The 22,845-nt window shown below is 44.0% G+C and overlaps 1 protein-coding gene across 4 annotated transcripts; it reads left to right on the top strand.

Annotated features, from left to right (window-relative positions):
* The first annotated feature begins 1,335 nt into the window (after positions 1-1,335).
* On the top strand, positions 1,336-13,121 carry IL34 (interleukin 34). Of its 4 annotated transcripts, none has more exons than XM_069968635.1 (6): positions 1,336-1,550; positions 3,499-3,572; positions 5,213-5,313; positions 7,273-7,350; positions 9,982-10,143; positions 11,351-13,121. In XM_069968635.1, exons 2-6 carry the CDS (start codon positions 3,539-3,541, stop codon positions 11,564-11,566), a joined length of 591 nt encoding a protein of 196 aa, XP_069824736.1. In that variant the 5' UTR covers positions 1,336-1,550; positions 3,499-3,538; the 3' UTR covers positions 11,567-13,121. The 4 variants fall into 4 exon arrangements, with proteins under 4 accessions (XP_069824736.1, XP_069824733.1, XP_069824737.1 ...); XM_069968632.1 differs by having other exon boundaries at positions 1,337-1,550; positions 3,496-3,572; XM_069968636.1 differs by having other exon boundaries at positions 1,541-1,619.
* The last annotated feature ends 9,724 nt before the right edge of the window (positions 13,122-22,845 follow it).

Genomic DNA, 22,845 nt, shown 5'->3' on the forward strand with positions numbered 1-22,845 from the left:
GATGGGTATGGCAGTATACTGGTGTATGATGGGTATGGCAGTATACCGGTGTATGATGGGTATGGCAGTATACTGGTGTGTATACAGGGTATGGCAGTATACCGGTGTATGATGGGTATGGCAGTATACTGGTGTGTATACAGGGTATGGCAGTATACTGGTGTATGATGGGTATGGCAGTATACCGGTGTATGATGGCTATGGCAGTATACCGGTGTATGATGGCTATGGCAGTATACCGGTGTATGATGGGTAATACCGGTGTATGATGGGTATGGCAGTATACTGGTGTGTATACAGGGTATAGCAGTATACCAGTGTATGATGGGTATGGCAGTATACTGGTGTGTATACAGGGTATGGCAGTATACCTGTGTATGATGGGTATGGCAGTATACCTGTGTATGATGGGTATGGCAGTATACTGGTGTGTATACAGGGTATGGCATGGCAGTATACTGGTGTATGATGGGTATGGCAGTATACCGGTGTATGATGGGTATGGCAGTATACCGGTGTATGATGGGTATGGCAGTATACTGGTGTATGATGGGTATGGCAGTATACTGGTGTGTATACAGGGTATGGCAGTATACTGGTGTGTATACAGGGTATGGCAGTATACCGGTGTATGATGGGTATGGCAGTATACTGGTGTGTATACAGGGTATGGCAGTATACTGGTGTGTATACAGGGTATGGCAGTATACTGGTGTGTATACAGGGTATAGCAGTATACCGGTGTATGATGGGTATGGCAGTATACTGGTGTGTATACAGGGTATGGCAGTATACTGGTGTGTATACAGGGTATGGCAGTATACTGGTGTATGATGGGTATGGCAGTATACTGGTGTGTATACAGGGTATAGCAGTATACTGGTGTGTATACAGGGTATGGCAGTATACTGGTGTGTATACAGGGTATGGCAGTATACTGGTGTGTATACAGGGTATGGCAGTATACTGGTGTGTATACAGGGTATGGCAGTATACCGGTGTATGATGGGTATGGCAGTATACTGGTGTGTATACAGGGTATGGCAGTATACTGGTGTGTATACAGGGTATGGCAGTATACTGGTGTGTATACAGGGTATGGCAGTATACTGGTGTATGATGGGTATGGCAGTATACTGGTGTGTATACAGGGTATGGCAGTATACTGGTGTGTATACAGGGTATGGCAGTATACTGGTGTATGATGGGTATGGCAGTATACTGGTGTGTATACAGGGTATAGCAGTATACCGGTGTATGATGGGTATCAGGACACTCTTGTACAGCTGTGTGTTTACCGTCTGTGAGTTGCTGGGAGTCTGTCTGCACTTGGAGGGAGGGAACAGCCGCGGCTCCTCCGCCCCTCATGATCCCAGATGTCACCCGCAGTCGGAGAGATCCAGACACAACTCCTCACATAGCGCCAGACGGGAGACCGCGGCACAGCGACAGCGGACAGACCCGGGGATCCCACGTCTGTCTTATAACGGAAAGACTCACGAGAGGAGGCGGCTGTACACTGTGAGGATACCCGCCGGTAACGGAGAGCGGTAAGTGCAGGCGGCTGTACAGAGCACGGGAAGGAGATAGGCGGCAGGTGTGGAGTCCCGGAGCGGCAGGTGAGGAGTCCCGGGGGCAGTCACCCCTCATGGAGCAGCTGCCTGTACAGCTCCGCAGGGCTTGTCATCCGGCCGCCACACAGAAGCCTGGGAAAGCTGGGTGGCAGTGAAGCAGCAGTAAGGGCAGTCACAGTGGTTGCCCCTCAGCTTTCCTGGGAACCGCAGGGTGTAGAGACGGGAGCTAAGGAAGGAGAGAGGGGTCATCTCACGGGGCTACGGGGCAGATGTTCAAACTTCATGCAGAGCCCAGCCGCCCCACAGTGGGTTAATGGGTATCCGCCTGGTTCTGTGCTGAGCTCCGCTAACAGCCCCCACCCCCGCTATACATCTTCTTGTATCTAGTGATATAGCATGCTGGTATACTATGTATATCTTCTATATGGTTACAGCTGGTATAAGTTATACTTAGTATAAAGTGATATAGCATGCTGGTATACTATGTATATCTTCTATATGGTTACAGCTGGTATAAGTTATACTTAGTATCTAGTGATCTAGCATGCTGGTATACTATGTATATCTTCTATATGGTTACAGCTGGTATAAGTTATACTTAGTATCTAGTGATCTAGCATGCTGGTATACTATGTATATCTTCTATATAACATTATTCATGTACAATTGGTATGAGCATTTTCTGTGCATAGTTGTATGGATCATGCTGGTGTGACCTGGGTGTCTTCTATACATGTACAGTAATACATCTTCTTGTATATAATGATATGAATCGTGCAGGTTTAATCTGGGTATCTTCCATTTCTAATATTGGATGTACCACTGGTATAAGGTATACATCTTCTTATACATAGCAATATGCTGGTATATTCCATATATATAATTATACATGTACAGCTGATTAGACGTCTTCTTGTATATAGTGAAATAGCATGCTAGGTAATATATATCTCATATAAATAAGTTATACATCTCCTTGCCAGTATAACCTGGGTATGTTCTATGTATGTACAGCATGTGTAAGTTCTTGTTTATAGTGACATAGACAATATATCTTCCAGGATAGATGGCTGCAGGAGATGGGGCTGTTGAGGTCACTAGTTTTATTGGTCTGGCCGGTTGTGTCACTGGTACTGTCTGTACTGTCGCTGGAGCTCAGCTGACACTGGGGATGTTGGGAGATGGTGGGGGTCTCACCCAAGGGATGCCTGCTGTAAAGCTGTCAGCTGCAATTCATGTTCCAAACTATTGACATTGTTAGCTTGCTCTTAGGACAAGGAGACACGTAGTACCTTTCATACATTTGCCTGTGCTTCCAGAATGAAATGATTTTATTCTCCGGTGAAAAGTGTCAGAGGCTTCTCTAAGCACCTTAAAGGGATACTCTGGGCGGGATGGCTTTTTTTCCCTATGGCTGGGGAGGGGATGGATGAAGGCAATGATGTCCACTTACCTCCTTGGTTCCAGTGCCTCTGCCTTGGAATGGCTGATGCGGGACCTGGTGGTGGAACCAGGCAGGTAAGTGGACGGCGTTGCCTTCAGCCACCCCCTTCCAGGCTATAGCGAAAAAAGGCCCTTCCGCCCAAAGTTACCCTTTAAGTGCTGAGGGCTGTGACACCTCCTCGCTTCCCCCTCCCTTTTTTGCATGTTTGACAGTGGGCTGGACGCTCAGCCCTACTTCCATGTCTCGCCCCTACACACAGTATAGCATTTGACGGTTCTCACAGGGATTCACAGTACTTTATTAGAGTCAGTTCTGCTTCATTGATCAGTATGTGATAGTTGATAAATCTGTGGCTTGAGGTCCACAGTAGGTGAGGAAATGTACATGGTGCTGGGTGGGGTGTACACACTGGACCCTGGGGGTTTGCTCTGTTAGAGGGGCCATCACTTCATTTAGTTTCACTTTTCCTTCCTTCAGCAGGAGACCAGGGCGGCTAGTGATCTGGACACGTGTTAGCAGAATGACTGTGCAGAAAGGAATCGTCTTCTTCCTCTGTGAGTAATTGTATCTGTGAGGATTGCAGAGCCGAGATCAGGGGTGTCAAACTCGCAGCCCTCCAGCTATTGCAAAACTACAATTCCCATCATGCCTGGACAGCTAAAGCCAAAGTGTGACATGTGGACCAGCCGCTGCAGTGCCTGATTAAAGAGGTGTACACTTCTTTATGAATCAGCCAAATGCTAAGGCCACAGAATTTTACTAAATCCCGGCATGTGAGATACCTGTCTTGGTAAATTTCCCCCTATGATGTTGACGGTCCATTCACATGTACAGGATCTGCAGCAGAGTTGATTGTGAAAATTTTATGTTGTGTTCAGTTATACAGTTACATTGTTATCTGCAGCATCAAATCTGCTGCACATACTGTACATGTGAATGAACCCTTAGGGAGCGTTCACACATACAGGATCTGCAGCAGATCTGATGGTGCTGATTTGATTTGCTTTAAAGAGGACCTGTCACCCCCGGTGACGGGGTGACAGGCTCCCGACCCCCCGTTAGAGCCCCCTATACTCACGTGATCCCGCCGGGTCCCGCTTCTAGAGATGGTCGGGTCACGGAGATATCGCTCCTCAGATGAGTCCAACACTCATAGAGAATGACAGGAGAGTCCAGCGCTCCGTCATTCTCTATGAGCGTTGGACTCATCTGAGGAGCACGCACGCCGGGCTTCGGGCGCCGATATCTCCGTGACCCGACCATCTCCAGAAGCGGGATCAGGTGAGTATAGGGGGCTCTAACGGGGGGCCGGGAGCCTGTCACCCAGGCACGGGGGTGACAGGTTCCCTTTAAATCTGCAACTTCACATCTGCGCCATCGAATCTGCTGCAGATCTGCTGCGGATCCTGTATGTGTGAACACACCATGAAGGGGTATTCTGTAAAAATATTACAGAAACATATAGCATTGGTTACCTGTCTGCCCCCGTTCTGAAACCACCAAAATCCATTTGTCTCATGTGTCTGTAATCCTCTGTCATACCATGATTTTCATTTCTCTGGTTCAGCATATGCTCAGTACTACAATTCCCAGAATGCATTGCTCTCCATCAGCTCTCCATCACAGCCCCCCTCTGCCTGCTCCACTCCTACAGCCCTCTGCCTGTTCCCTGCTCAGAGCTGCTGCAGAACATTGCTCTACACAGGAGACTCTCTCACCACTGCATGGTATCACATAGAAATGGGGACAGCAGCTGCTACTCATAATACTGTAGGGGGCCAGGTTTGAGCTTAAAGTGTCACTGTCGCTGCAAAAAACTTTTGGAGACATGTCAAAAGCTTTGATCGATTGTTCAGACCTGTACCGATCCAGAGAATGATCCGGGTGAGCACACGCTGCTGCACGTCCTCTCCGCGCTCGGAGTTAGAAAAAAGTTAGGCTCCATAGTGCTCCCATATAAGTCTGACTCTTGTTTTTTTTCCAGCCCTGAGCAGAGAGTGGACGAGCTACAGCATGTTTTCTCCCCGCTCGTTCTCCTGATCAGTACGGGTCTAAACACTCAGACATTTCTCTGACATGTCAAAAGTTTTTTGTAACAACAGTGACACTTTAAATTACAGAACTGAATATTGACACTGGAGATTAGAAGTGCTGTCACTATATGGAGGTTACAGCTGGGGCTTGTGTATTGCAGGGGTTCTGGTTCTGGTGAGGACGGCCGTGATTCAAGATGAGTGTCAGATCATAAAGCTGATAAGTCGTAAACTAGCGTCTGAAAACCGTATCACGTACATGGTAAGTGTGGAGGCATTGCCTTCCAGGCTACTGGCAGAGTGTATGTAAAAAAGTAAGTGCCCCCATGCACATAATGACATATGTGAAATCTTAGTCACACAAGAAAAGACAAGAGCATACTGCCTGCCTGCCTGCCTGCTCTGTCCCAGATCTGCCATTTTTTTGGGGTAGGCATCATGCTTCCCTCCTTAGCCCCTACAGAACAGAATTTTCAGCCAGATATATCTGATGCAGATTTCATGCAAAATGTAGATCAAACTTAACTTCTACTTGAGTGGATAGATTCCTCTAAGAATACATGTTGAGAAGTCACATGTCACCTCATTTATTTTATCATCAGAATCAATAGGAGGTGTTTTGTGGGCAGATTTTGGCTTGAATATATAACAAAATCGGTGTAAAAATAACTGTATAGACGCACCTTTTAAAGGGATATATTCAAGCTGATTCAAGGGCACAATAAGCCAAATGGTGTCCGACTAGGGTTTCATCCACGCCTTTGGGGCCGCTAAACGCTTGCAAGCGCTAAGATTAATTCGGAGGAGAATTGTCCTCTGTTTTTGGGATTGGTTGGGGGTTCCATTGGTCATACCCTCACTGATTAGCTCTTAGTCCCTATCTTATGGAAAGGGCATAACAAGTTGACATGGGAATATCCCATTAAGGTAAAAGACAGTGGGGAAAGTTATAAATGCTGTTGCCCATAGCATGGAGATGTTACGACCTGACTCCCAGAGCTGTGCAGGCTGTGGCTGCTGGAGAGGATGATGGCAGGGGGATGCTCAGTGTCCTGTGTCCCTCTGCCATCATCCTCTCCAGCAGCCACAGCCTGCACAGCTCTGGAAGTCTGGTCGTGACATCACCATTTTATCCAGGAAGTGAAGCCTTGATGCAGTAGTAAGTGCAGGGAAAAAAGCACTTTAAGGCTGGGTTCACACTACGTATATTTCAGTCAGTATTGTGGTCCTCATATTGCAACCAAAACCAGGAGTGGATTAAAAAAGGATCTCTTCACACAATGGTGAAATTGAGTGGATGGCCGCCATATAACAGTAAATAACTGCCATTATTTCAATATAACAGCCGTTGTTTTAAAATAACAGCAAATATTTGCCATTAAATGTCGGCCATCTACTCAATTTCAACATTGTATGAACAGAGCCTTTCTGTGTTTTCAATCCACTCCTGGTTTGGGTTGCAATATGAGGACCACAATACTGACTGAAATATACGTAGTGTGAACGCAGCCTATAAGCGTTTCCCATAATAAGTGTATATTGGTGATTTGTATAACTTTTGTGGAGCAATATAATACTTTAATAAAAATTTTTGCTGTACTTTTCCTTTAATGGAAATTTCATCTGGTGTGTTGTCCGATCCAGTTTATCTTTACATTGTGTGACTGAGGAGCAGATGCTAATACTTTAGGTGGGGTGCACTCACTTTCTGTGTGACTCTATGATTAATGTTGCTTTAATGCAGTGTTGCTTAGAGTATCCATAACTGTGGCTCTTAGGGTATGCAAACATGTTGGATTTACTATAGAATCCACTGATAGAAATCCAAGGCTAGCTGATGCAGATGTGCTTTGGCTATGCAGCAAATCTGGCACAAGGAGTAGCCACATTGTCATTCATTATGACTAATCTTCATCCTTTCTGAAATAAATAAGTAACATGCTATTGCTTTCCATGGAGATTTTTTTTCTGTAGCTTGTGAAAAGCCTTTAATCAGATTTGGCAAGGATATTGGCATGGAATCCACACTAAAATCACATCTGGTACACACCTTTAGAATGTAATGTAACAGATCTCGTAGTTCCCACCCTGTTGTGTACCTGCCTTATAGTCACATTGTGGTGATTAATATGACATGGGGTTCCTGGGTCACCTAGACGGATCCCTGAACCATTAAATACTCTGAAACCTTCTGATATTAACTGTTAATCTTCTGTTGCAGCATGACTACTTCCCAATAGATTATCAGCTGCCTGTGAAGTACGAGGAGATCCTACAGTGTCAGAACGTCACCAGCCTGGTATAAACACCCTAAAGACCCCCTCACTGTCTGTCCATAGCTTCATATTTGTGTCTGGTGTTACTTTTAGACTGGGTTCACACTACGTATATTTCAGTCAGTATTGTTGTCCTCATATTGCAACCAAAACCAGGAGTGGATTAAAAACACAGAAAGGATCTGTTCACACAATGTTAAAATTGAGTGGATGGCCGCCATTTAATGGCAAATATTTGCTGTTATTTTAAAACAACGGCTGTTGTATTGAAATAATGGCAGTTATTTACTGTTATATGGCGGCCATCCACTCAATTTCAACATTCTGTGAACAGATCCTTTCTGTGTTTTTAATCCACTCCTGGTTTTGGTTGCAATATGAGCACCACAATACTGACTGAAATATACGTAGTGTGAACCCAGCCTTATATTGTATGTGTTCCTGACCAGTATAGAGACTTTCTTTCTGTGGAGGAGTTAGGAACCTGGAATATGTATATATAATTGGATTATAGGATTTGTGAAAAATGAGTGTATATCAAAAAGTATCCAAAACATACAAAATACACAGTGCACATATAGAGATACATAATAAAACATATATCTAAATATATGTATATGGCACCAAGGTAGAAAGAGAGAGGAGTAGTGATGTGGTTTTGGGGCCTATTGTAAAAGATGCACATGTACAGTATGTTTGTAGGGAACCAGATAGCACATGTGAATTAAGAAGGCTCCCAACCTGTAGGAGTCCGAACCTGTTTGCACATATATATATACTGCAGATTTAGTATAGCATTTCACGCTATATAGTGCATCTATTGAGGTTCAAGGCGAGGGAGGCTATGCCTCCTCGTGAGCATATTCTGTCCCCTTTTAACCCTGTCACCCCATCTATGTATGTTGCTGTCCTGTGATACGGGAACAGGACACTCTTGTATTACAAAAGAGGCCAAGAAGACACCCAGACCTTAGAGGATGAAGACTTAAAGGGAATGTGTCATAAAAAAAAAGATTTTTTGTTTTGTTTACATAAAATGATTTTTATGTTAAACATATTTTTTTAAAGAATTTTTGGTGACATTTTTTCTAATTTTCCATTTTTCTATCCTTATTATAAAATAATCATGACATCATGCAGTTTTCATTCTTACCGCTGGGGCTAAAACTAAGCTGAGACTTCCTATTCTGTCTGTGGTGATAAGAGGAGGCTGCTGTTAAGTGATTTGACCTTTTCAAAGCTCACAGAGCGCGCTCAGTAATGTTTCACATTCATATCAAGGGGACAGAGTCTATTCTAGCTTAAGTCCATGAGTCTTGCTGTAACAATGTACAAAAAGTGAAATAAAAAAAAGAAAGTCAGAAAATAAAAAGAGATTACAATGAAATAACAATTTTAAGTACGTGACTGTAATCAGTAAAAAAAAAAAATTAGGTGACATTCCCTTTAAACCTAAGATCGCCGCTGGATCCATGTACTATGCTTCTTCTGCCTCAGTGAGGCCTTGGAATGAGATTCTTAGACTCTGGAGTATGAAGGAGCCCTCTGCTTGGCACATGGTCAGATTGCCGAATGTTTTTCTCCTTCACAGCTGGACAGAGTTATATAACTCTGTATGGAATATTTAACATCTCTAATGCCTGATCATTGTCCTGGAAGTTGTCTTCACCTGTACCAGACATCTCGTAGGTACAGACTTCAGTGAGAGATGAAGACTCCCCCACCCCACAGAGTCCAGCATGGGCCCCAGACATGAAAACCCATTAAACATCCTTTAGAGAAAGGATTTATCTCCTAGAGAAACTCTAATTTCTGGACAATTTTATAGTTCCTCCTGAGCCTCACCTAACACCTGGGGGGTCCGCTTGTCGCTTTTCTACCTCAATAGTAAAATGTTGCTCTTAGTCCACATTCACACTTCCGTAGAGCTGTCCGCAATAGCACAGACTCATTCATAGATATGGGTATAATGGTTTTCCAGTATTTTTGCTGCACGAATCATAGTCCAGCAACTACGGATAAGTAAAAGAGTTAAAATCAATGGGTACTATATTGTCTGCAATTACGGATACTGTGTGAAAGGCGCCTTACAATGTAGATATTCCTAGATGAACTGGGAGGCAACATGATATGAAGGGCCATTATTGCTCTCTATATCACACCATTGATGGAGAGCTATGAAGTTTCTAGAGAATGAGCCAGAAGGATAAAAGATTTCATCAGCCCAGCCATCTTGTTTTCTCCCTGGGTTGGTCTGCCAACCTTCTGTGAGATACTAATGGCATAGCCTTAACAAAGAGAAACTTAAGTCTCTGTACAGCCCCAGAATGATTCTACATCACATACCACTTATTAGTCATCATTATATAGGGGTGGACAGAGGAGTGGACCCTATCATGGGGAATAGGTACTACTTTGGGGGTTGGTTGTATTGCTCAAGGTTTTCCTTCAGTCCTGACAGCCTGTGATTGAAAACTAAAGGCGAGACAACATCTCAACCAGCACATCAAAAAAATATTCCAGCTGTCCTGACCTCACCACTAGGAGTGAAACCCTAGATATCATGTGTCTGTCATGTTATGTTTATGTCATGTCTTTCACCTTGATATGTGTGGCGCTACATTACTGCTTCTGTATGGATCCCTTTTCTACAGATCAGTGAAGGGATCGAGGTGGACGAGTTGCGTTTCCTGTGGAAGATCATCAGTGAGAATGTACTGATGAGTATATTGAATGTGTTGCCCCAGAAACACCCATCCCGCTCCTACATCAGTGACCTGAAGGATATATTCAATGCACTGCACATCAGTGCTCAGGTGAGAGATGCTGGCTACATACACACCACCGCCATTAAGGGAAACTCCACAAAACACACACACATATATAAAATGTTCTCCAGCACAATATATATATATATGTGTGTGTGTGCTGGGGAACATTTTACAGCCTAGTGCTGTCTAGGTCATAGACTAGATGTCTATAAATATCTCACTGATATCCCTCCTCTTTCCTCCTTTGAAATGCATCTCTTGATGTCACTGGAGTATAAGGCATTATGTAGCTCAGGAAGAGTAGACGAGAAGCAGATGATATGCAGCGGGTGTTTGATGGCGGTGTTCTAGGTGGAGTTATCCATGTGTTTCACCAAGGCACTCAGATGTCCTGTCATCTCACATTATATCATTGTCATTTTTTGTTTTGTATAATAGCAGCTGCTTTGGTGTTTATGTGGCTCACGCATGGCTCACTAACTACCGCTTACTGCTTCCCCGCTTTACAGACTCTGCTCGTCCACCATGTTTCTGGGTGATGCCTTATTTTAAGGTGAGGTCATCTTATAAATTATGTCTTATTATGGGTCATTGTATAAAATGGGTTGACCAGACCAGCTAACCCGGCAACTATTGCCATGATAACATCATAGCATCTGTGACCTTATGACTATTACCACCCACACCCCACAACTGTATCCAGGTAATGATGATGTTATGACTATCACCATGGTACTTATTGTGATCCTATGACATTACCATGGTACTGACTGTGATCTTGAAACCATCACCATGGTACTGACTGTGACCCTATGTCTGTTACCATAATACTGGATATGTCATTATCATGTGAATTTTTTCTGATTTACTCACTGTCTCTTGATGTCTGTGTGAGTAGGTCTTTTAATGCAGCTAGTGTGCTAAAGGCTGCAGGGTCCCCATATCTCCCTAGTCCTCATCTGGCATATCTCCACCAGTGTCAGTGATTTACCTCCAGCTTTTTTCCCTTGGTGTCAGGGAGAATGATGGGATAAGCCCCAGTCCTGAATTCTAATGGTTGTCCCGCAAGGCTAAGGGGGGAGGTTAGCTCTGTAATCTCACTCATTGTAGAGTATAGGGCATGATGTAACTGCAGCATTGTCATTGTAGCTTTTCATGTGACTGGATGTTGTATAATGACTCACTGTTGGGACTGTATGTTGTTTGGTTCTTGTTTTCTGCATTTTCTCATCATCTTGCCCTGGTTTTGCAGCCAGAGCTGAGTGACTTCATCAAGGACCTCCTTAGGCAATTGTGGACACCAGGAGATAAAGTGAAAGGCGTTGCTCCGAAGGATCTACTGGACAATTGCTTAAGAGCTCTGGACATTTTGTACCAGGAGGAATGTGGTCTCTGTTTGCCCAGGTCGGCTCCAGAGGATGTACTCTGCCCTATTGGAACAATCGCTGTACAGAGGCGGACCTGTTAGAGGGAATAGCCATGATCTAAATTTACCTCATCACTGGAGTCCTCCAGTGTGCAATGAAACTGTTGAACAGGTTTAACTAGAAAATGCACTGATGTCAGGAGGACCCCACGAGCACTACCTCACCCCAATTTGCCAGGATCAGGATAGATAGAAGAACCTATGTATATGGACTGTAAAGTCTTCCCCACGCATGGCAAAGGATAAGCCCACTGACTTAGACCTATTTCTGAAAATTTGGGATATGGCAAACCGCTCAGCAACCACATACTCCACCACTCCCTCTCCCCCAACAATTTAATTTTTGCCGGTGTACAGTTCTCACCTGATCCACCATCATACTTACAGTGATGGTACGGGGGATGTTATTCTGAAGGATCTACATACATCGCATTAATGATGTTACAATTATATAGGAGAGTTTCACCTCCATGGAAGATATCATTGTATAGTCTGCACTGCTGCAGTCCCTATTGATGGCACCAGTCTTCTTCTAGGACTCACTGCCTTCTCTATAAAGGATCTGCTCCCACTGGTGTCATTGCTTCCGTCCATTATAGATCCAGTGTGATATGATGGATCTGTTCTGCAAATATTAGAGGAAAGGACAAAAGATTTGAGCTGAGCTATAGTTTGCTTTCCCTTCCTTTTTTCAGCGTTTCTGTGATAAGGGAAAGGGGGCTGGAATGTGATTTGTTCATCTGTGGTTATCAGATTCATATATTTTTCTAATTATAAGATTATTTGTGTTATTAATTTTATAGTGGATTACATTTTTTGTCATCTAATGCATCAAGTCAGCATCTGGGTTAATGCTTCCTCCTAGGGCCAGGCCCCTCCAGTCTCTAGTTTTTAAACTACAGAGGCCTATCCCCCGCATTTATATATCATTACTGATGCTGAGTTACAGCTAGTATTATGTTCTGGAGCTGCACTCGCTATTCTGCCGACAGTCACTGTGTACATGGGCACATAATGTACATTCCATATTTTGCACTTGTTATATTCTACACCATTCATTACATTACTGCACCCAGTATTCTGCTAATAGAGAAGAATATATATAATATATATAATTTTTTTTTACATTACTATTATTTATTGTGTACTGATCCTGAGTTACGTTCCTGTACTATATACTCCAGAATTGCAGTCACTATTCTGCTGGTGGAGTTGCTGTAAACACACAATATATATATTGTTCTGATCCTGAGTAGCCTATATTATATTCTAAAGCTGCCTTCTCTGTTAGTGCAGATGACCCGTTCTTCCTCCATTTGGTCTCTTTTTTTTTTTTTTTTTTTTTTCAACCAGCACTAGACTAACCTTGATTTAGCAACGGGTGTAAAGCAGAAACTGGTTTAAATTACCCAAAGCAACCAATCACAGCTCGGCTTTCTTTTAACCAGAGCTGAAAGCTAATCTGTGATAGGCAGGGCCACCATCAGGAATTTCGGGGCCCCATACAACCAAAGTGTCTGGGCCCCCCACATTAATAAAAAAAAAAAATTGTGTGTTCGACCCACGCCTTGGTGGGAGGTATAATTTGGTTCAGATCAATTCTAAAGAACTGGCTCATATACCCCATTTTCCCCAGTGGCTTAAAATGTAACCTCTGTTATACAGTTATAAAATTGTAGAAACTAAATGTGAACAAGGTGCAATTTAAATGTCACCATACAGACACTTACTTGTATAGCTGTCTCTTGTGCTCTGTATGCAGTGCATTATATTCACCCTTGCAACGTACAATTAATAGCGTGTCTACAAGCCCAGCGGGGCTCATTATGATGGAGACTAAAACTTATACAAGAGTGGGGTAGGGGTTCCCCTGTATTCAGAATGCTGTTGAGTACTAGGCAATGCCCCTTTTGGGGTTATTGAATTTCGAGGGTCTGGGGGGCTGTTTGATTTGTATATGTTCACCAATATCCCCCCCCCCCCCCCCCCCGCTATGCTCACTAACATAGAATATGTTGATAAGGCTAATATAATGATGGCTGTTCCATGTTAGTGAGCATATACAAATCACACCCCCCCCAGGCAGACTAGTTTAGCTCACCCAAGCCAGTGATAGCGAATACATGGCGGTGAGAACGCTTTCTAGGAGATCCTGTTTGTGCAGCAGAGGTGTCTTTATCCTGCTCTGCATAGACCCTCGAAATTCAATAATCCCAGACGGGGCATTGCCTAGCATTCAACAGCATTCTGAATACAGGGGAACCCCTACCCTACTCTTGTATAAGTTTTAGTCTCCATCATAATGAGCCCCGCTGGGCTTGTAGACACGCTATAAATTGTACGTTGCAAGGGTGAGTATAATGCACTGCATACAGAGCACAAGAGACAGCTATACAAGTAAGTGTCTATTTGAATTGCACCTTGTTCACATTTAGGTTCTACAATTTTATAACTATAACAGAGGTTACATTTTAAGCCACTGGGGAAAATGGGGTATATGAGCCAGTTCTCTAGAATTGATCTCACACACAGACACCAGCACACATGTATACACACATACAGACACCAGCACACATGTATACAGACACCAGCACACCAGGGCACGATGAAGTTTGAACTTCTGCAACCTGGAGAAATCACCTGATATCACCTGCAGTCCTATGTAACAGCACAGATAACACAGTGATATCTCTGAGTACAGATAATGTAGATGTCACCTGCAATCCTATGTAACAGCACAGATAACACAGTGATATATCTGAGTACAGATAATGTAGTAGCTGTCACCTGCAGTCCTATGTAACAGCACAGATAACACAGTGATATCTTTGAGTACAGATAATGTAGATGTCACCTGCAGTCCTATGTAACACCACAGATAACACAGTGATATCTCTGAGTACAGATCATGTAGTAGCTGTCACCTCGGAGCGCCCCTACTAAATAATGTTCTACAAAAAAAGAAAAGTGTCATAAAGTGACGTCTTCTTTGATCTGAGGCGTCACTTTCCCTTTTCCTCTCCATCCGGCCCAGTCCTCCATAATGATTTCTTCCAGATATGTTTCATCTTTTCAGAACCTGCAAGACAAACAATTTAGGCTCCGCACATTTCTAGCAGCTTCCTTTCCTTCCTCCCTCCTGTAGGTTCCCATAGTAACTGCGCTGTTTGGTGTTATGTGCAGTAAAGCGAGTAGGAATGTGGGATGCCCCCTGTATGTAGGATCCCCGGCTGTGCCCCCTGTATGTAGGATTCCCTGCTGTGCCCCCATGAGCTAATAATGCCCCTAGAGGTGGCCCCCCCATGAACTAATAATGCCCCCAGAGGTACCCCCATGAGCTAATAATGCCCCCAGAGATGCCCCCATGAACTAATAATGCCCCTAGAGGTGCCCCCATATACTAATAATGCCCCCAGAGGTGCCCCCATATACTAATAATGCCCCCAGAGGTGCCCCCATATACTAATAATGCCCCCAGAGGTGCCCCCATGAACTAATAATGCCCCCATAAACTAATAATGCCCCCAGAGGTGCCCCCATGAACTAATAATGCCCCCAGAGGTGCCCCCATATACTAATAATGCCCCCGGAGGTGCCCCCATGAACTAATAATGCCCCCAGAGGTGCCCCCATATACTAATAATGCCCCCGGAGGTGCCCCCATGAACTAATAATGCCCCCAGAGGTGCCCCCATATACTAATAATGCCCCCAGAGGTGCCCCCATACACTAATAATGCCCCCAGAGGTGCCCCCATATACTAATAATGCCCCCAGAGGTGCCCCCATGAACTAATAATGCCCCTAGAGGTACCCCCATACACTAATAATGCCCCCAGAGATGCCACCATGAGTTAATAATGCCCCCAGAGGTGCCCCCATGAACTAATAATGCCCCCATGAACTAATAATGCCCCCAGAGGTGCCCCCATATACTAATAATGCCCCCAGAGATGCCACCATGAGTTAATAATGCCCCCAGAGGTGCCCCCATGAACTAATAATGCCCCCAGAGGTGCCCCCATATACTAATAATGCCCCCAGAGGTGCCCCCATGAACTAATAATGCCCCCAGAGGTGCCCCCATGAACTAATAATGCCCCCAGAGGTGCCCCCACATACTAATAATGCCCCCGGAGGTGCCCCCATGAACTAATAATGCCCCCAGAGGTGCCCCCATATACTAATAATGCCCCCAGAGGTGCCCCCATGAACTAATAATGCCCCTAGAGGTACCCCCCATACACTAATAATGCCCCCAGAGATGCCACCATGAGTTAATAATGCCCCCAGAGGTGCCCCCATGAACTAATAATGCCCCCAGAGGTGCCCCCATACACTAATAATGCCCCCAGAGGTGCCCCCATGAACTAATAATGCCCCCAGAGGTGCCCCCATATACTAATAATGCCCCCGGAGGTGCCCCCATGAACTAATAATGCCCCCATATACTAATAATGCCCCCAGAGGTGCCCCCCATATACTAATAATGCCCCCAGAGGTGCCCCCATCTACTAATAATGCCCCCAGAGGTGCCCCCATATACTAATAATGCCCCCAGAGGTGCCCCCATGAACTAATAATGCCCCCAGAGGTGCCCCCATATACTAATAATGCCCCCGGAGGTGCCTCCATATACTAATAATGCCCCAGAGGTGCCCCCATACACTAATAATGCCCCCAGAGGTTCCCCCATATACTAATAATGCCCCCAGAGGTGCCCCCATATACTAATAATGCCCCCAGAGATGCCCCTATACACTAATAATGCCCCCAGAGGTGCCCCCATATACTAATAATGCCCCCAGAGGTGCCCCCCCATGAGCTAATAATGCCCCCAGAGGTGCCCCTAAAAGAACAAACATCCTACTCACCTAATCCGCGCTGTGCAGGCAGCAGCTCTCCTCCTCCTCTTCTGGCTCCATCTTGCAAGCCGCAGGGACGGGACACGGCCCGGCCTCCCATAGGCTGCTGGTATGAAGTGCCGGCAGCCTATGGGAGAGAATACAGGAGGAGGACGCTGACAGGTCCTGCTCCTGTATTCTGATCGCTTTAATGTTCCGCCCGCTCAATGTGCGGGCAGAAAATCGAAGCGATCTGTGCATCCCGAGAAGCTGCGCGGCCGCAGCTTCTCGGGATGCTCAAAAACAGGTGGCAAGGGGGGCCGTGCGGGCCCCCCTAGTGTAGTGGATGGGGGGCGGCGGCCGGCGGGCCCCCCCCATTTCTCTTAGGGTCCGGGCCCCATACGGCAGTACCACTTGTACTGCCCTATCGGCGGCCCTGGTGATAGGTGTAAACTGCCCACAGAAACCAGTTTCTGTTTTACACAGTTTGATAAATCTTTGACTCCTCCAGCAGAATAGTGAGTGCAGTATAATGCAGAATGTAACTCAGGATCCATAAAGGATAGGTGACGTTTTATGCACTTGAATCTGCTATCACTATGTGACTGTCTATAAATCTATACTCTAGTAGGTTAAATTTGGCAAAAAAACTTTTTCTCTACTCAAAAAGCTATTTTCCAGCCTCCCCCCCCCCTCACTTCTTATCTGTGCATTTTCAAGCAAAGCTGTCTTCATTACAGAGGAGCAAAGTGAAGACAGATTTGCTGAGTCCATTATTACCTATGGAGACGGGTGAGTTAGCAGGGAGAACAGACAAGAAGCTGTATGGTTTGCAGAGTGTCAGGGCACATAAAGCACTGGATTTAGAGGTCAGAAAGGTCAGTGTTTATCTGGGAGCATGGTGACAGAAGATTGCAGCCTGAAGTGTTTTGCAGGGCTGTTTGTCTCTTCTCCTCACCTGCCTCGACCCCTCTCCTCTCCATAGAGCATAAAGGACCCAGAAATCCTGCTTCTTCTAAAGTGAGGGGGGAGGTAGGAAAACAGTTTTTTCAGTACAGAATAAATGTCTTTTGCTTAATAAAACCTATTACAGCGTTTCTTAAAATTGCTTGTACTATTGATATTTATTGATTTCTGATAAATGACACTTAAATGACGGTTACGCTTTTAAGCGGTAATCCAGTAGGTTTTATATTCACTTCTGTGGGAGGCTTTTCTAGGCGAGCTTTGTGACTTGTGCAGGTCAGTGTGCAGTGATGGGGAGAGACTGAGCTCTGTTGTGAATAGTCTGATCCTGTATTATCTATATTGTTACCTTTTCATATGCTGTCTGTTTTGTTAAGAAGGGCTCTGCTAAAAAGTGATCTATGCAAAATATAAGATCAGGTCATTAGGCTCAGTAGATTTTAGGATTATTTTATGGAAGATTTCAGGATTATTTTATAAAATAGTAACACATTAGGTCATTTTATGACATTCCCTTTTAACATTGATGACCTATTCTTTGTATTTACTTGAAAAAGACTGAACAGCAGTAAGCTGTAGTACCAGGCACAGCCACTACAAGCTGTCAATTTGCAACACTAAGGGCCCTATTACACCAACAGATTATCTAACAGATTTTTTGAGCCAAAGGCAGGAATGGACTATAAACAGAACAGGGAATAAAGGAGAGACTGAGATTTCTCCTCTCTTCAAATCCATTCCTGGCTTTGGCTTTAAACAAATCTGTCAGATAATCTGTTGGTGTAATAGGGCCCTTAGAGTCCTATTCCACAGGCCGAGCAGGGCCCGATCAACGATGTAAATAAATGAGCGCCGATCTGCTAGATCGGCGCTCGTTTACTGTGCCTATTCCACAGCCCGACAATCGTTAGCGAGGGCTGCAGGGACATTGTTACCAATGTCCTTGCAGCATACATTACCTAGCAGGGCTTCTCCTCCGTTCAGTCTTCCTCCCTGGGTCCTGCGGCGCAGCAGCATCAGAGCCAGTCACTGGCCGCGGCGGTCCCAGCCAGTGATTGGCTGAGCGGTCTGACAGCTCAGTCAGGCTGCACTGAAGCTCATGCTGCTCTGCGGGACCCTGGGAGGAAGACTGAGCGGAGGAGAAGCCCTGCTAGGTAATGTATGGTGCTTCTCAAATCGGCGGTCGCCCGCCGCGCACCATTATTCCATGAAGCGGTGCGCGGTGGGTGACCTATGATTTCAGGTGTGGGCCTAAATAAACGATCAGCCGATGACACTATCATAGGCTGATCGTTTTCTCTATTCCACCGAGCGATAATCGGCTTAATCGGGCCGATTCAGCTGATTATCGCTTCGTGGAATAGGCCCTTTAGGCATTGTTCACACATCCTTGTGCAAGACTGTAATTGTGGGCGACCCGTAGATGGGCTGTCTGCAGTCACCAACCATGCACTTATGAAGGGAATTAAAGTACAAGTCCTAGTTTTCTGGGCTCTGGGCAAATGCGCAAACTGTGGCATTCATGGTTGTGTGAATTGCCCAATAAACTTTAATGTGTCCTTTAAACTCCATACAAAATATGGATGTGTGGACGAGGCCTTACAGCACATAGAATTGGTGCAGCTTTGGACATGTCTACTGTTTAAACAGGGACACTTGCTCAACCAGTGCTTTATTAAAATGGGTGGAGGTCCCAGTAGTCAAACCTCTCCTGTGAATAGATGATAACTTATCGTTATGGGAAAATCCATTTGACCCCCTAACAGTTTTGGAAATCCTACTGGCAAAAGCCAATATAGCTTCTAATTTGACCACGTATGGAGACGAGTGCTTTGTCAGAGGGAATGAGCTCCCTTTGTTACTATTGGTACCCTGTAGACCCAATTACAGGTGCTAATGGGTCCATGGCAGCCAGGGGCCTAACAAAGTGTAACAGAAAAAAAAACCTAATATGGTATCACCTTAATTGTAACAATCCAAACAGTAATGTAAATACATCACTGATATAGCATGGTTAACACTGGGTGGTCACCTTTATTCTAATTGTTACCCTTTAATTTATCCATATAATATATTGCAAAACAAGAAAACATTTATATAGAATAGTGTGAAAATGAACATTTGTGTTTTTTTTTCACAATGCAGTAAAAGTAATGTTAACTCTAGTCTTTGAGTCTGATACCAAATGTATATACAATATATATATATATATATATATACACATTTTTTTACTATTCCATATAAATATTTTCTTGTTTTGCAATATATTATATGGATAAATTAAAGGGTAACAATTAGAATAAAGGTGACCCCCCCAGTGTTTACCATGCTATATCAGTGATGTATTTACATTACTGTTTTGGATATAAAAAAAAATAAAAAATTATATATATAAAATTTATTTTTATTGTTAAATTGCTACCCTATGATCTTATTTGTGTTAGCCGCTGCTGTCTGACATTGGTTGCTTCAAAGAATTTTATATTCAGAAGATAGGCCATCAATATCTCATCAATAAGGGTTCTGCAGCCCAACCAATCAGCTGTTTATCCAAGCTGTAGTCCCATTTTATATATATATATATATATATATATATATATATATATATATATATATATATATATATATAATATATGAAGCAGACAACTTTCCATTGTGTATGACTGTGCTGGGTTACTGCAGTTTATCTCCCATTAAATTGAATGATTTATTGTAGATGTTCAGCTCTAGGGCTAGTGAGAGGAGGAAACAGAATGCACATACAGAATGTGTTTTAAATGCCAACAGACATTGCCCAATACTTTGGAATCTGGTATTTATGAACTGTGTTCTTGTAATGTGGATGAATAATCTGTTAATTCTGATGTTAAACTTGGTTTAATGCCAGCTGTCTGATGCTTTTCATGAAGTAGAACAAGCTCATAAGGGTATATTCCAGAGGCACAGAAAGAAGGGGGACCCTGGGTCGACTCTCTGTGTGCAAAGGGGGATACATGGTGAAAACTGCCCCCTTTGTGCTCCTTTCAACTACAATTGTGTCCTCTGTATGCAAATGTAGTTGTATTCTATAGTGGAACAAGGGGCCATCAAGATGCCTACCTGCACCCTGTGCCACTTACGGTGCTGGTAGCCACAGGCCAGAAGAGGTCTATGAGTTAAACTAATCCTCATAGTGTTTTTTTTTTTTTTTTGTATTTTGGTGGGGAGGCACATTAACTACATGGAGACAGTTTAACAGTTTGGAAGGCACTGGTGGGCACTGAATGCACTACAGTGCTGCATTACTGTGTTAGGGCTGGTATGGATCAGTACTACTGTGAGGAGGGCACCAAGGGAGCGTTATTACTTTGTGCTGACACAGGGAGGCTACTATTATTGCAGAGCACAATTACATCTGGAACACTGACTGTTGGGCACTGTTTTTAGGGGAATATTGTTGGTGCCCTCCTAGACAGAACTAGGCAGTTTTAGGGGAAATAGAAAAAGGGTGGAGAATAGGTGGGGATAGGGTGCAGGAAAGTGGAGGAGCCAAAGATGTCTTGGCATCAAACTCTAAAATTGTGGCTGGAAGAAATTTTCAAGGTGGCCTGGGCTGGATAGAGCAAAAATTTTCAATGTAGATATCACCTGTCACTGGGTTTAACTGCATTGTTATCACTAGAGATTAACGAACCGGGTTCGGGTTCGAGTCGATCCGAACTTGAACGTTCGGTATTTGATTAGCGGTGACTGCTGAACTTGGATAAAGCTCTAAGGTTGTCTCGAAAACATGGATACAGCCAATGACTGTATCCATGTTTTCCAGATAGCCTTAGGGCTTTATCCAACTTCAGCAGCCACCACTAATCAAATGCCGAAAGTTCGGATCGACTCGAGCATGCTCTAGTTATCACTTATATGGTCTGCAGAGCCCATTGGATGTACCTCTGCTGTTGTCAACTTGTGCTGTCTTGGTTTGGGGCCTACTCAAGCCTTAACCCAAACTTTACCTCCTAAGCTGCTTCTGTGGTCTGCAGTGATCAGCTTCATATGATGATTTCTTTACATTGTTGAATTTAGTTTATGAGAGGTGGCTGGGGCAAGACCTTAAAGGAAAGACCTGCCTATAAGACAACCCCTAAGCCTGAGGTTTTCATATTTTAGAATGTTACATGCTGAAAATGTGTGCAATACAGTGGAGCCCTAGCCTTAATCTTGCAGTTGTTGAGTTATGATCAGTTTTACATTCCTACATTCTATCATGACAAAAACAATAAAATAAAAATTGCAATGGAAATAATGCATTTAGTTACTATAGTCCTGTCCTTGGGGAGCTGTGTACCCGATGCTTATTTCTCCAGTTCCACATGAAGGTCCCACCTGGCTGTCCTTCAAAACAAAGTCTTCAGATCAAACAAGTAGAATGGGTCAAACAGGTCAATATCACCCTGTGTAAGATTCCATTTACACAGAAAGATTATCTGACTGACTATCTGCCAAAGATTTAAAGCCAAAGCCAGGAATGGATTTGAAAAGATGAGAAATCTCAGGCTTTCCTTTATGACCTGTTCTCTGTATAGTCTGTTTCTGGTTTTGGCTTCAAATCTTAGTCAGATAATCTTTCTGTGTAAATAGACCCTAATAGGGCCATAGCTCAGCCAATAAACAAGCAAACACACTTGTTGGCCGATTGGGTCATTTTGACCTTTGAAAAAAACCCATTGGTCATGGGCTCTACATCTACCTGTGTAATAAGAAAGGTCCAGCGATTGTTCGTGCAGCCTTTCCCCAACATTTAAACCGTAAAATAAGGTCTTTACCTAAGCGCCAATCTACAAAGATCAGTGCTTGCATACAGTGAGCATCAGGTCATCTAGTATGACTTAGTGGCACTTTCAATAGTACCAGACATGCCCATGCGACTACCTAAACCACCCATATTATAATCCACCCCTACTGGAAGCTGTAGTAAAAGAACCTTCCAACCCAAAAAACCCTACTACATCCAGATCCATCTTGTATGAATGTTAAGGGGGAATGTAAGAAATACATTTTCTAATATGTCACAGAAACATTTCTTCAACTAGCGCAACACATTACCAGACACTGAGGTAGGTGGGATTCTGAGCGGAGCCCGCGGTGGGGATTCTGCTCAGAATTTCTGCCGGTTTTACTCAGTGTGAACGGGCCCTTAAATAGGAAAAAAAAAAAAAGCCCTAAACTTACTTTTCCCACAGAGCCCTAGAGTGCTTCTGGGTTTAGCACTGAAACTGCCAGTTCAGCCAATCAGTGACTGGACACCACTGGGGCCCTGATTGGCTGAACAGGCAGGTACTCATTGCCAAACCAGAAAATTGTATGGTTATTTTTCTTGAGGGATATGAAAAACCCTACTGTCCCTGTTACCTGGCAGCCCACATCAGCCTTTAACCGGTGAAGTATTTATGGCCCTGATATAGAAATACTAACAAATACCAGTCATGTGACCATGGAACAGGCAAATTATACAGTACAAGTTTTATTAATACTGGAT

This window comes from Dendropsophus ebraccatus, chromosome 4, assembly GCF_027789765.1.
Source record: "Dendropsophus ebraccatus isolate aDenEbr1 chromosome 4, aDenEbr1.pat, whole genome shotgun sequence".
Classification (NCBI taxonomy): Eukaryota; Metazoa; Chordata; class Amphibia; order Anura; family Hylidae; genus Dendropsophus; species Dendropsophus ebraccatus.